This window comes from Bactrocera tryoni, chromosome 1 (assembly GCF_016617805.1).
Source record: "Bactrocera tryoni isolate S06 chromosome 1, CSIRO_BtryS06_freeze2, whole genome shotgun sequence".
Taxonomy (NCBI): Eukaryota; Metazoa; Arthropoda; class Insecta; order Diptera; family Tephritidae; genus Bactrocera; species Bactrocera tryoni.
In genome coordinates, this window is record NC_052499.1 from 65,908,403 (window position 1) to 65,923,263 (window position 14,861).

Genomic DNA, 14,861 nt, shown 5'->3' on the forward strand with positions numbered 1-14,861 from the left:
CTATAACTCGGTAAAGTTCTACAACAATAAATAGTAAATATATTTTCAAATATAAATATATTTTCGAATATAATATATTTTCAAATGTGTGCATTTTATAATATACCTACATACATACATTAATTTCAAAAATATTTTATATGAAAAATATTAAGCAGATCTGTAAGAAAATGCACTTCTAAAATCGCTTACGATTATTTTCGATAATTTTTATATTACTATTCCAATACGTAACACTGAACTATTAATTAAAAAAAAATCGTATGCCATTGAAAATATTCTCAAAACAGTTCTTTATTTTATTTGAAATATATTTTCGAATTAGTGCCAAAAATAGTATTTTCGAAATGTTTTCGTATTCTAATTCAAAACAATATGCCATAACTGCAAAAAAATAGTCTATTCAAGGCGCTATACAAAAAATATTACCAACCTTTAAGCTCAAATATTTACTTACTTTATTGAATATGTTTTACAAACCTGATTTTAAATAAAAATCAAAATGTTATATTTTATTTTTTTTTCTCTTGCCTTTTATACTTTTTTTTACAAACTTATTTCTCTCTGTATATTTTTTTCTGACTTTTCGTCTGCCTAATTTTTCTTGAAATAAAAATTCAACTCACTGCCTTCAGCTTAGCTTATTTTCTTCAGAACTTTTAGTCTAAAGTTAAATAAGCCTTTGCTATCTTCATCAAGAAACTTTTCAAACATCGCTAATTAATTTATTATAGCCTACTATTAGGCGCATATTACAATTCAATATCAACGCTTTCTGTCTACTGTCAAATTTTTATTTTTACTCTATTTAAAGACGTTCAAAATCTACTTATCTGCATTTAATTACTACTTCTAACATATTATGCCGTATTCCACTTAATTTTGAAAACCTCAGCGCTCAATTTTTAACGTTTTGTAAACTATTTTTTACAAGTAAAAAAGTTACGCAAGCTTAGTCCCATATAGAACTCAAAATCTTCTCTAAAAGTTCTAAAAGTGAAACTCAATTCATATATTAGAATATAAATTTCTAAAAAAAAAAAACATTTTTAAGAGACAATGAAGCATACATTTAGGCGCTTTTTAAAATTGTAAACGTTATAAATGTGAAACTCAATGCATATATTATAACATAAAATTCTTAAAAAATCTTCTTCAAAAATAATGAAGCATACATTTAAGCGCTTTTTAAAATTTACTTCTTGCCGCCGTGCATTATATTTTAGGTTATTTTCGTTGGCTAATCAAGTGCGTCTGCATAATACTTAGTTCTCTATTCAAAATCTAAACTGTGCATTCAAGATTTCTGCAATTTCAATTCAATATTTTTACTATTTCAACTATTTTGTTATTTTTGTATTTATATAAACTCTATATATCTATGTCTGATAACTATAAAATATTTATACATTAAAGTTCGCATATTTTATTGAAATTTAAAAATATTTCACAACTTTTTTTCAACTCAAAATATATTATATAACGAACTAAGTTCTGAAATGGCTCAAATGTCTTCGCCTATTATCTTGTAGCTCTGTCTTTAGCATAAATACATACTTGGCATCTTCATAATTTTACAAGCATATTTTGTAGGTTTATTTTGCGGTTAAATCGAACCGAACCGTATCCATCTTATTAGCGTTCGTTTATAACTATTTCATCGCATATTAAAGTTCAAAAGTTTCTACTTGCATCAGCCGTCTCATATTCATTCATACTTTCTTCATTCATTGCCACCACGTAATTAAGCATATATATACAATGTAGCTTAGCTAAACTTTAACACGAAAATTGAGGTTAGAATAATTAAGTGTTTACTATGGAAATTTGAAAATATCCTTAAACAGTTTACAAGTCGTTAGCTGAGTTCATTGTGTTTACTTATTGCAAATATATTAACTCTATCTCTCTCTCTCTCTATTTTTTAGACACTCTATCTCCCATAGAGAACATGTTAGTAAACAAAAAATAAGAAAAGTAGCGAACAATATTCCAAAAAATACTTGTAAATCAAACGAAAACACAAAATATTCGAGTTGTTAGTGAAAATTTGAATAAAAAATTAGTGTTAGTAATAAGCTTTGGTACATAAAAAGCCTACAAGAAAAACAATGCAAACAAAAACTATTAAAAAACAACAAAAATGTGATTTAGCAACTACATAACGTGCCACTTAATTGCTGTCTATTCTATTAGCGTTTTACTTAATTACTTTACATAACTGAAATGAGTATTTAACTAGTCTACATACATACATATATAGTTTGAACTATCTTAGCTAGTCTAAAACTGAGTTTTGAAACCTCTTAAAAGTCATTGCAAAGTTGCCAACCTAAAACTTATATTTACTTATACATACATTTTATCGTGTTAATTTTGAAAAGATACCGTTCCGTTTATGTATCGACACTATTTTTGAACTTATCGTTTATCTTTAACTTTGCTAACTACAGTTTTCTTATAATAAATAGCGTTAAGCGTCTTACTTTTCACACCTTTTTAGTAATGATTAACTTAATTTTGACTTTTTTGAAAGTATTTTCTTTGAAAATATCTACTTCTAATCGCAACTTTTTTTATTTCTTCCTCTTTAATTTTTCGTATTGAAACTCTATGTGCGTGTGTGCGTGCTAATGCGTGTGTGCGTATGTGTGTTGCGTGCGTAAACTTTTTCTATGCCCAATTAACATACAAATTTTTAATAATCATCGCACAACTCGTTGAACAACAACAACAAATTTCAAAAATATCACTAAAAAATGAAAACAAACTCTGAAACCAACAAAAAATTGAAATGAAATGCACACTTCTGACGATCAGGTGCCAGCGATCTCACTCGCTTACGAGCAAGCCGAGAGCGACATTATGAAACGTCAACCCAGGGATCCCTATCGTGACAACTTGGTCAATCGCAGGTCAGGAAAAATATGCAAAAATTATTAAAAAGGGAAAACCAAATATTGTAAAACATAAAATTTCAACAAAAAATCAAAAAAAAAAAAAACAACAAAACAAAAAAATTTAACGTTTTACTTTTCGTTGATTGTATGTTGTTTCTTTTCCAACAATAATTAGTATGAAAAACTATTAAAGCAACAAAACAAAAATTTAGTTGTTAATGATGTGCTAATTAGTGCTTTAATAGAACGACATATATATATTTTTTTAATATTTGTTGTAGTTATCAATTCAATGTATGTACACAAAACCTACCCCCCAAACTACCATGGACCCAGTCAAAATACCAAAAATACACTACTCGTGTCATAAATATAGCCATTTCAATAAACATACATACATACTATACAACTACAATGCATTGGCATACAAGGTTTCATTTTTCATTGAGTCTGAAGTAGCGATTGGCGAACTGGAATTAGACTTTTAGGTTCATTAACCAATTTAGTTGTTTTTTAGTACCAAAAAAAACAAAATGGATGTCAACGATTTTTCCAGTCTTCGAAACACTTTTCTTAAGTACTTTTTTGTATGGCCTTCAGCTCCTTCAGCGAATTTTATTTTATCTCTTCGATCGACTGAAAATGGGTTCCACGGAGCGACAATTTCAGCTTGGGACAAGAAAAAATCACATGGAGCTAAAGCTCGTGAACACGGTGGTTGATCGATTGATCGATGGTATTCATTGCGATTTTGTCTTTAAATTCGGTCACAATCGTGGCTATTCCACAATTCAGGCCGTTTTCGCCGGATGTTCTCACGCAAATGCCTCAATGCGGCCAAATAGAAAACAAATTATTGATGCACCAAACCACGAATATCGAAAAAACAATGAGCATTACCTTGATTTTTGAGCGGCTTTGGCGTGGTTTCTTTTGATTTCGGCTCGTTTTTCATCGTCAATTATAATGCTCTCCATAAATGTGGAATCGGAATTCGTAAAAAATCAATTGTTAATCGTATATATCAGCGTATTTGCATGTGGAAATCATAGTTCCAACTCTCGACGATTTTTGAATTTTTTCGAATTTTTTCAAATTCAAATACTTTGTATGTTACTAATGTATACAGAGGGATATTAGCCATTTAAATGAGGTTAGGTTATACTGGCCGCCTGTCACGCCATACATACATATGTACATCTAATGGTTCTTAGTCATGCTTTTTAAAAAAAGTAGCTTTTTCCACAAACTTAAGAAAAAAAGAAATTCCAAAAATGTTAACAACAACAAAACGCATATTCACCACGCCTAATGGTCTCTTAGTTATTTAAAAAACTAGCTTCTTCCACAAACTTTTTTCCAAAAAAACCTTTATTTCAAAAAAATTGTACTTCAAAAAAACTTTCCAAAACTACTAACAACAATAAAACGCATATTCACCACACAAATGACGCATAACACATGCATTTCATTTATATTTACACTTTTGTTCCAAATTTAATAAATTCTAAAAAGAAATTTTCAAATTTTTGTAACTGTTTTCTTAAAATTCTTAGTGTATTTTTTCTAATCGTGCGTTAAATACATTTTTCAAAGTTTTGAATGCGAAATCAAAATAAAAAAAAAAAATTATATGTTCTACGTTTTTCTTCACCATATTCTTAATTGTGTAAATTGGTTGGAATTGATTGAGTCTCTTTTGGGATCGAATTCATAAACTTATACAACATACTTTTACACAGACCTTTTCACATCCTCATACAATAAATTTCGCAAAATTTGTATAAATATATTTTCACATATCCGTCGTTACATACTTTCATATAAATATGTACGTACAATAAAGGTATTGACTCAAAATCTGTGGCTGCAGGGATGCCAGTGTGGGGGAAAAAATATATGTATCATTTTAAAAACTCAAATATCAAATAAGTAATTTAAAAATTTTGAAAAGTTCAAAAAATGTTAAAAATTAATTTATCAAATAAAAAAGGTTAAAAAAAATAAAAAAAATTTAAAATTCAAAAAAATTGAAAATTTAAAAAAATGTATTATTTTTTAGTTTGACCTCAAAAATTATTATACATATCAACAATTAGTCTCCACAAATTAAATAAAAAAATATAATTATTTATTCATAGCATTTTTTCAAAAATATCTGGTAAACTTCAGCTAAATTTTTCTGTCTAAAATATGCTTGATGTCAAGCAAATTGCTGGTATTCTTTAAAATCTTCCTAACCACACTTGCGTTCTAGCAGACTACTGCAGCAAACGTTTGTGATCACAACAAAGTTAACGCCGTTTCCGTTTTTGATTTAATTAGTGAATTCCACGCGCATTAGTGCTTACTTAGTTGGCAAAATATAACAGTAATTGAATACATAAACAGACATGCTACATAGAGCCCAAAGATTTTACGAAAATATTCTGCGAACATAACGTATAAACCTGTGTAGTCAAGCACATGTATTACCGTTAGAAATACATATGTAATTAGTGTTTGGTTCGCCTTAGAAATTTTGCTACAAAGCTGCATTTAAACCTAGAAAGTCTGGCTTAAATTAGTTAAAAGCATAGCATAAGCAAGAGGCTGTCATCTTGTCTACGTCAACGCCTACTTGTGTACAAGGTGTGTTGTGTTTTGTACTTCTGTTTGCTGTTTAACAATGCGTATATATTTTGAAGTTATTTATTGATTGATTTTATTATGCAAAAAATAAAGCGGGAAAATTAAATAATAACTTGGAAAAAGACTAAAATGTGTGATCGTATAATTCTTGAACAACTCCTGTTTACAGTACTGTCCGAAAGCTCACCCGATTTGCTGTTACGCTTGTAAATGATGCGCCCAATATTCTTATCAGATTTTGAAAAATTAAAAAAAAAAAGCTTTAGAAAACTCAAAATGCCGTTTAAATATTCAAGCTGTATTTTAAAAAATATTTGCTTATTGGGAATTCGCCAATATTTGTTAAAGCTTTGGAAACTCTAAAAATATTTTAAGTATTAAAGCTTACTTTCGAAACAGAAAATAAAAAAATAATATTTTCTTTTGCGGAATTCGGTAATTACTTGCCAATATGCCTTATAGCTTTTGAAAGCTCTAAAAAAACTTTCAAATATGCAAGCTGTGCTTAAATTAAATTCAAAACAAAAATAAGAATTATTTTTTCTTATTGTGAATTCGTCAATTATCTATCAATATACTTCAGAGCTTTTGAAAGCTCAAAAATAGCTTTTAAATATTTAAGCTGTGCTTACATTAAATTCAAAACAGCAAATAAATCAAATATTTTCTTACTGCGAATTCATTAATTACTTGTCAATATGCTTTAGAGCTTTTGAAAGCTCAAAAAAAGCCTTTCAATATTCCAATTGTAACATTTATTATATACAAAACATGAAAAAAATTATGTTGTAAATTCAATAAATTTTGACTTTGAACATTTTTTTTTTCAATAAATTCTGTCTTCAACTCAAAAATGTGTATCTTCTTGTGTGAAAACGTTGATTCTCATTGAATTTATTGCTCTCGTATTGTCGATAAATACTCTCTTCATGGGTTTCACTCGTATTTGAACGAATTTAGTCCTATCGACGATCATTTAACTGTACTCTGTATACTATCTACTACATTTTCCTGTCGCTGAAGCTTTTATCTTTTCATTTTACGTTCAAACATCTGTCAAATGTTTCAATTTCACAATTTACTACAATGCTGTATACCTCTTACTCGCTTATAATCACAAACATGTATGTATGTGCGCTATTGCATGCCTTTTAATTATCATTTCTGTAAATATTCATTTTTTTTTATTGCCTGTGCACTTGTAAATATATAAGTATATAAATAAATGTAAAAATTATAAAAATCAAATAACTATATGTCTGTAATATATCAATGTTCATATAATACTACAAATACTTGTATTTCAATTTTAACTGTCTGTTTCATTTCACTTGTTGTTGGTTTTCTGCTATGCTTAGTTTAGTTGAATTAGTTTAGTTTGATTGACTTTGGTTACACAAAACAACAAAAAAGTGCTTTGCTTTTCTCACAACAGAAACGAACAAAAAAAATATTTCACTTTAAATTGCCATTCGCACGCACTTTTATATACTGACTCACACTCACACACATGCACTTTGCTTGTGCGAGCCCAGTTCGCTTTTACCCATCACGCCTAAAATCTACTAAAGCGAATTTTCAATATCCTGCCGCCGTCACTTATTGCTTATTGTAGTGTTGAAATGCTGTAAAATATATTTTGAACAAAAAATCCGAATGTTTTACTACTAATTCGCTAAATTATTGATTTTCATTTTTTGTTTTCAAAATTTTCTTTATTTTTCTCAACAAAAAAAAAAAAACAAACTATGCAGTATAAATGAATAAAGAAAATTGCATTATTAACACAACGTTACTAACCTTGCACACCTTAACGTATTGTTTATGCAAAGTTAACCCGCTCGGCCATGCCTGTAATTAACTAAGTAAAGTAAACACACGCAAATCCAGCTCAATTGTTTTTTGTTTTTTTTAAACTAATTGAAACTTAATTTATGTACAAACATATATATGTATATATTTATATATGTACATATATAGCTTTAGTATTTTGTACATAAATTTTGTAGTAAAGTATTGCTAACATTTATATGGAAAAGTAAGCCAACTGCTGTTTGAGGTTAGGTTGAAAGCAAAAAAAATTTCAAATTAAAAACAAAATTTTAAACTTGCTATAATTTTTAATATAGAGTTTAGAAAATTTTCAAAAAAAAAATTTACAAAATTATTTTGTTTTGAATTAAATTCAGTTATTATAGTTCAAATATAATAAGTTTTTTAATAAAAAAATAATTTTTTTAATAAACTTATTAATATTTTTAAAATATTTTTAAATTTAAAGCAATAATTATAAAAATTTGAAAATTAAAAAAATTAATTAAAAACAATAATTCAAATAGTTTTAAAATTAAAACATAATATAATTGTTTTAAATACTTATGAGAAATTTAGAAAATTATTTAATTTAGAATACTAAAAAAATTTAATAAAAATATTTCATTCACTGTTAGTCTGTGTCAAGAAAACCTAATTTTAATTTTTTTTATTACAGCCATTAACAAATATCTTTTAAGCTTATTTTTATTGTTTCGCTCGCATCTTAGTATCTTCAATAATTATATATATTTTATTATTGAAACCAGGTTTCAAAACAAATTTATTTCAATATATTCAATTAATTAAATTTTCCTATTAAAAAATAAAACAAAATTATTTTACATGAAAAGTTTTTTTATCAAGAATATATAAATTTTTACCTAAAGTACTTTTATTTCAATAGTACTCAATTTAAAAAATAAATACTGTAAAAACTTTTTTTTATAAATCAATTGTTTTTTATTAAATACAAAATTTCAATACAATTTTATTCCAATATGACTTTTTACCGAAATTATTGGTTGAATAAAAGCTTATTACCAAAAAATATTTTTACCTAAATTCCTTAATCTAAAATAAAAATAGTTATTTTTAATACCGAAAATACAAATTTTTACCCAAAATACTTTTAATTCATTAGTGAAACTTAAAAAAAAAAAACTTTTTTTTAGTAAAAACTGAATTTCTGAATTAAACTTTTTTTTTTTTAGTAAAAACTGAATTTCTGAATTAAACTATTTTTTTTTGCTAAAAATTAAATTTCTGAATACAATTTTTTAGTAAAACTATAAAAAACATTTTTTAAGTAAAAACTGAATTTCCGAATAAAACTTTTAGGTAACTTTAAAAAACATTTTTATTTTAGTAAAAACTGAATTTCGGAATAAAACGTTTGAGTAAAACTACAAAAAACATTTTTTTTTAGTAAAAAGTGAGTTTCTAAACAAATATTTTAAGTAAAATTAATAAAAACATTTTTTTTAAGTAAAAACTAAATTTTTGAATAAAACTTTTGAGTAAAACTACAAAAACACATTTTTTTTTAGCAAAAAACTGAATTTCCGAACTTCTTTAAAGTAGTTTTTATAATTAAGAAATTGTTTTTTTAACTTTTATTATTAAAATAAAGCAATATTCATAACTAAATTAAAAATAAACTAAAGAAAAATATTTTTAGTTTTTACTTTTGAGAAGTTGAATGATATAAAAATTAATAAAATTGCATTTGAAATTAAAATAATATTCAATAACCATTGAATTATTTATTATTTTTTAAGTTTTTAGTTAAAACAATATATTTTACTACATATTGAAATATTTTTATTTGCTTTAAATTTGCTTTCAAATAACAAAAAACCTGAAACCCCAGCAGCTGGCTTTCTTTTTCAGAAACAAAAATTAATCCGTAGCTAGTTCTAACCAACAAAAAAATCCCACTTTCCCCCAAAACAAAAATAAATTAAATATTTAAAATTAAAAAAAATATATTTTATATACTTTATTGAAACTAATCTATTATTTTTTCGCAATCGCATTTAAAATCTCAAATAAATTAGATTGATTTCAATGGCCTATGGTCAAATTGGTATGATCCAAGCTGCTGCCGGTTTCTTCGTGTACTTCGTTATAATGGCTGAAAACGGTTTCTTGCCGATGAAACTGTTCGGCATACGTAAGATGTGGGACTCAAAGGCTGTCAACGATTTAACCGATTCGTATGGACAAGAATGGGTGAGTGGCAATTCTAAGCTATTGAGTTTTTAATAAAAAATATTGATTTTCTTTTATAAAAAGTCTTATTTGGTTATGATAAATCTGTCATTACTAATAAATTTTTTTTTTTGTTTAATAATAAATATTTCCTTTTTTAATAATACACATTTTTGCTGAATTTTATTAACGAAAATCTCTGCATTTGCGCCACTTTAGACCTACCGCGATCGCAAGACACTCGAGTACACTTGCCACACCGCTTTCTTCGTATCAATTGTTGTTGTACAATGGGCGGATTTGATCATCTGTAAGACACGACGAAACTCCGTCTTCCAGCAGGGCATGCGAAATTGGGCATTGAACTTCGGTTTGGTGTTCGAGACAGTGTTGGCGGCCTTCCTGTCGTACTGCCCCGGCATGGACAAGGGTCTGCGCATGTATCCACTGAAGTGAGTACACAACAACAACAGCAATAAAGTATATTATATGTGAAATATTTCTTAACAATTTGTCTTCCACACTTGCAGATTCGTTTGGTGGTTACCAGCCATTCCATTTATGTTGGCCATTTTCATCTATGATGAAATTCGTCGATTCTACTTGCGCCGCAATCCCGGCGGTTGGTTGGAACAGGAGACGTACTATTAAGCAGCAAATTATGTTCAAATACGCAACAACAACAACAGCAACATAATAGCAAACGCATTTGTAAACATAGCATGTACTACGACAACAACAGCAACAATAGCAACAATAATAAGAGCAAATGCGAAATCATCATATTTGAATTTTACGAAACGAGTGCGAAGAGTAACGAGCGCGCAGTGGTCGCGATGGCAGCATAAAAAGCAGCAACATCTATAACAACAACAACAACGACGACGATGACAGCAGCAACAAGCAGAGTAACAGTTGTGTGCTTTTCACAAAAATTGCTGCCGCAATTGTGCAAAAATAGCAACAATTGCAACAACAACAAATACAATATAGAAATGCATGCCAGCAGCGAATATTTAAAGCGACCATCATCACCACCACCACAACAACAACAACAAGCAGAATTATTTTTTTAATTTTAATTATTTAATAATGAAAAAGATAATTATTTAAACGATTAAGTAAAGTTAAATTATAAATTAAATAATGCTAATAATATGAAACAAAAAAAAAATAAAAAAAAAATATTTAAATAAAAAAACAAACAAAAAAAGTAAAACGAAAACCCAGCCACACATTACACAATAAATAGTAGTTGTTTTTTGTAAGAAACTCTTGACGAGCAGCCGCTTAGCGAGGAAACCAAAGCAAAAGCAACAAAAAAGTGTGCAAATGCGCTACAACAAATCGTTGCGTAGTCATGTGACTAGCAGTGAGTGCTAGACGAGAGTGACCGTACATCTTGTTGTGTCTGTTGTTAGCTAGCCGACGATTAGTAGGCGCAAAGCATTTGGAGATTTGTTGCGCGCACTTTCAGTTTCGGTCATATATTTCTAGAGGCGCTTAACGAGCGCAAAACCGTTAGCTAAGCGAACTCTACAACACTTTGATAAGCAAGAAAAACTTAGTTGAATTTTTTCAGAATTTAAAAATGTAGGAAGTATAGGAAAAGGGATAAATAGATAATTATATAACTACAGAAACATATGACAAAAACACTAAACGATAGCTAAAAGAAAATAAATAAGCATTGATACAAAATTATAAAAAAACAAAACAAAGATTAATAAAGATGTGGCATGCAAGTAAGTGTTTATATATATCTACATATATATACATACATACATAGTATATCCTTGATAATAATGCAAGCAAAAGCAGTACGACATCTTTATTAACGCAATTCACTACCACTAGCAAAATAAATTGAAATCAAATACACCACCTTAGAAGCTACAAAGCAAACAAAAACAAAAATTATGCCCCCAAAAAACCCAACGCTGGTGTAAGAACTTAGTAAACAAAAAATGCATTGAGAAGACCCATATTTTTTTTCTTTTGACAGGCAGTTTATTAATGTATTAATGTGTGGAAGCAGCTAAACAATATTTATAATATTTATGTAAAGAAATACATATTTTACATGTATATGTATGTTGCATATGGAGGAGCACATACACAGCACACAAGCATACATACACACAATTGGTTGAAAAGTTGACCTGAAACCGCATTGACGTGGGATTGAAACTAACCGGAACTGTTATTAAGCCGGAGCTGCGGTGAAAACTAGTTTGTGTTTCGACACAAAGTATATAAAATGGAAGTCCTACTCTTAAAAAACATGTAAACTGCCACTGCTCTCGTGTGCATACAAACACACATACATACACCATTTAAAAGCCAGCATTTTTGGTCAAATTGTTGTGCATACGATCTAACAAACACACACACACACGAACAGACAAAAGCATACATAGACAAACTAAAAAAACGCTGGCATTTCTTACCAACGCTCTTTTCCACATTTGTTAAACTATTTGCGTAACGCGCCGAAACACACCCGCACATCCCCTCCGCCACCTGTATTGGCCGTTTCACTTGCTCTGGCGGCAAGTTGTGGACAGCAACGCGTTTATTGTTGATTGTTGTTTTTGTAAAGTCCCCCACATTCTCCCCCCCTACACCCCCTCCGTTGTTCGTCCCGCTGTAGTTGTCCTAATTTTTAAGAAACTAATAAATAAATAATTAAGAAAATGAAAAATGAAATGAAATGAAAAAATGAAAATTGCAAAAACTAAAACGTGAAGTTGCAAGGTAAAGGTGCAAACTTTAAAGAGACGTAAAATAATTAATTTGTTAATCTATTTGCCTTTTTATTGAGAAATTAGAATTTATAATTAAAGTATAAAAAAAATGTGTGTGAAAAAAACAAAAGCAACAAATACAAAATGTGAACGATTAAGCAGTTAGTATGCGTTAGCGAAAATGTAAGGACGAAAGAGAGGAAGCAGAAAAAACTGAAAGTACAGTAAATTGCAGCGTAAAGATAACAACAACAACTTTGTAGTGAATAATACTATATATAAAATAAATTAAATGAAATTGTAGTGCATGTCTTTTAACGCTTTAAAACGCTTCACAACAGCTGCACGTACATACATACACCCCCCACACACACACACGCAAGCACACGCTGACTAGCGCGTGTCTTGAACGCGGCTGAGCTGACTGGCTTGCGGGCCACGTGTGGTGACGAGCCAGCTGTAAATGGATGTACGACATGCGTGCATATGATTTCTTACTAATGCAAATGTGTATGAAATGAAGCAGAGAAAATGAAAATTGAAAGAATTGAGATTGAGAAAATATAATATTTATGCATAAAAAAATATCAAATGCATGAAAATATATATATAATTGAGGCATAATTCACACGACATAACGGCAAGCAGTAAGAGAATATTTCGTAAAAGTGTTCATATAAAAGAAACAAAAAATATAAGAGAAAAACAAAACATTTAAGTATTAAAAAAATAAAAATAAATTACAAAACAAATAAATTACAAAAAAAAAATATACAATATAAAAAAGTAAATATAAAAATTTATATTTTTTTGTTTTTGCTAAATTATAATTGCATTGAACACACTGTTAGCCGTACTTTGAGTAATGATTAGCAAATCTTCTTTGATAACCTTCGTTATGCATTGATACATAAATTCGTAATAGCAATTTAATTGTAGCTGAGTTTAACATAAAACTAAAAGTAAATTTATGGATAATGTTTAAATTTAATTCACAACAACATTACTAAATTTTGAACTTGTAGCATGGCTGTGCGCGCATTTTTAGCCACAACATCGCGCGCTGTAGCATACTTTTAGGCTGAGCTAGGGCTACACATAGGAACAGCGCATACATTTCGCTCTGTGTGTGTGTGTTTGCTTTTGTATGTGTGTATGCGCATGCGTAGCTGTTGTCATGCTTGGCATCGTTTGTCGCGCACTTCTCCGTGTGATGGTGTAGTATTTTTAAATCGTATCGAATTGAATTGAATTGCAAATATGGCAAATGGCAAATGGCAATTTGTAATTTATCACTACATACAAGCGAATTCTGTTTTTTAAAGCAAATAATTATGGTTAAATAGTTTGGTATAAGCTTTCGTTTTTAGTTTTTCATTTCGTTCAATTGTATTATCGCCCTCCGCTGTAAATGTATTTGTAGATTTAATTAAAATTTAAAATTAATACAACAAGAAAAACAATAAATAAACATAAATAAATAATAAAACACACAACAAAAAACAAATTTGTGTTTTATTTGGCATACAGATGTGTTTCGGAGGGTGTCGTTAGAGTGGTCTGTAAGGTTGTTGCTTATCAAAACTTAAAATGTATATACAAGGTCTGTCGCAAAAGAAACAGGACTGTTAAAAAAAAAACAACAAAAAATTAATATTTTTCAAAAGTTATATTTTTTTATTCAAAGTAGTTTCCTTGTGCTTCTATACAGCGTTTAGCCCGGTCAATTAGCATTTCAAATGAGTGTTTAAGGTCATTTTTCGGAATGCCCCTGAGAATATCGGTCGTCGCCTTTTGGATAGCTGAAATGTCCGGAAACCAGTGTCCTTTCATTGGCAAATGAAGTTTTCCAAATCGGTAAAAATCACAGGGTGCCAGATCAGGTGAGTAGGGTGAGTGATTAATGGTTAATATGGAGTTTTTTGTCAAAAAATCAGTGACAAGCGTCGACCGATGACACGGCGCATTATCGCGCAACAGGCGCCAGGACCCTGCCTCACGGTATTGTGGTCGAGCATGACGAATGCGTGACAAAAGACGCCTCATAACACCAAGGTAAAACACAGCATTAATCGTTTAGCCAGGTGGGACGAACTCTCGGTGTACAATATCCTCGGAATCGGAAAAAGAAATTAGCATTGTCTTTATTTTTGACTTCTGAAGACGACCGATTTCTGATCGTCACAGAGGTTCTCACGACCTTCTTGGAATCGCTTAAACCACTCAGGCACATTACTACGGGATAGGCACTGATCACCATTAACTTTTTTCATCATTTGAAATGTTTCAGTGAACGTTTTCCCAAGTTTAAAACAAAATTTAATATTTGCTCTTTGCATTTTACGACCGTTGACCAAAAGCTGCTGTCACTTTTTGATCGATAACATCGATTGTAGTTATCCAATTGTCTTCAAATTTTTATGAAATGTCAACAAGAGATCAAACTTTTTATTTCATATACCCATCAATAGGTGGCGCCACCTATTACAGGTGAAACAGTTATATTTCTGTTCTGTTTCTTTTGCGACAGACCTTGTATATATATACTATATATGTA

At 29.3% G+C, this 14,861-nt stretch overlaps 1 protein-coding gene across 6 annotated transcripts in view; it reads left to right on the forward strand.

Annotated features, from left to right (window-relative positions):
* LOC120767026 (sodium/potassium-transporting ATPase subunit alpha) overlaps nt 1–13,034 on the forward strand; it is a 91,916-nt gene extending 78,882 nt beyond the window's left edge. For 4 of the 6 annotated variants that reach the window (XM_040092866.1, XM_040092867.1, XM_040092868.1 and 1 more), the window contains 3 exons: nt 9,404–9,578; nt 9,777–10,009; nt 10,088–10,208. In XM_040092866.1, coding sequence (XP_039948800.1) covers nt 9,404–9,578; nt 9,777–10,009; nt 10,088–10,208 — 529 coding nt within the window. Of the gene's footprint in view, nt 1–2,820; nt 2,916–9,403; nt 9,579–9,776; nt 10,010–10,087 lie in introns of all 6 variants that reach the window. The other 2 variants (XM_040092863.1, XM_040092865.1) reach the window with 2 other exon arrangements.
* Nucleotides 13,035–14,861: the final 1,827 nt, after the last annotated feature.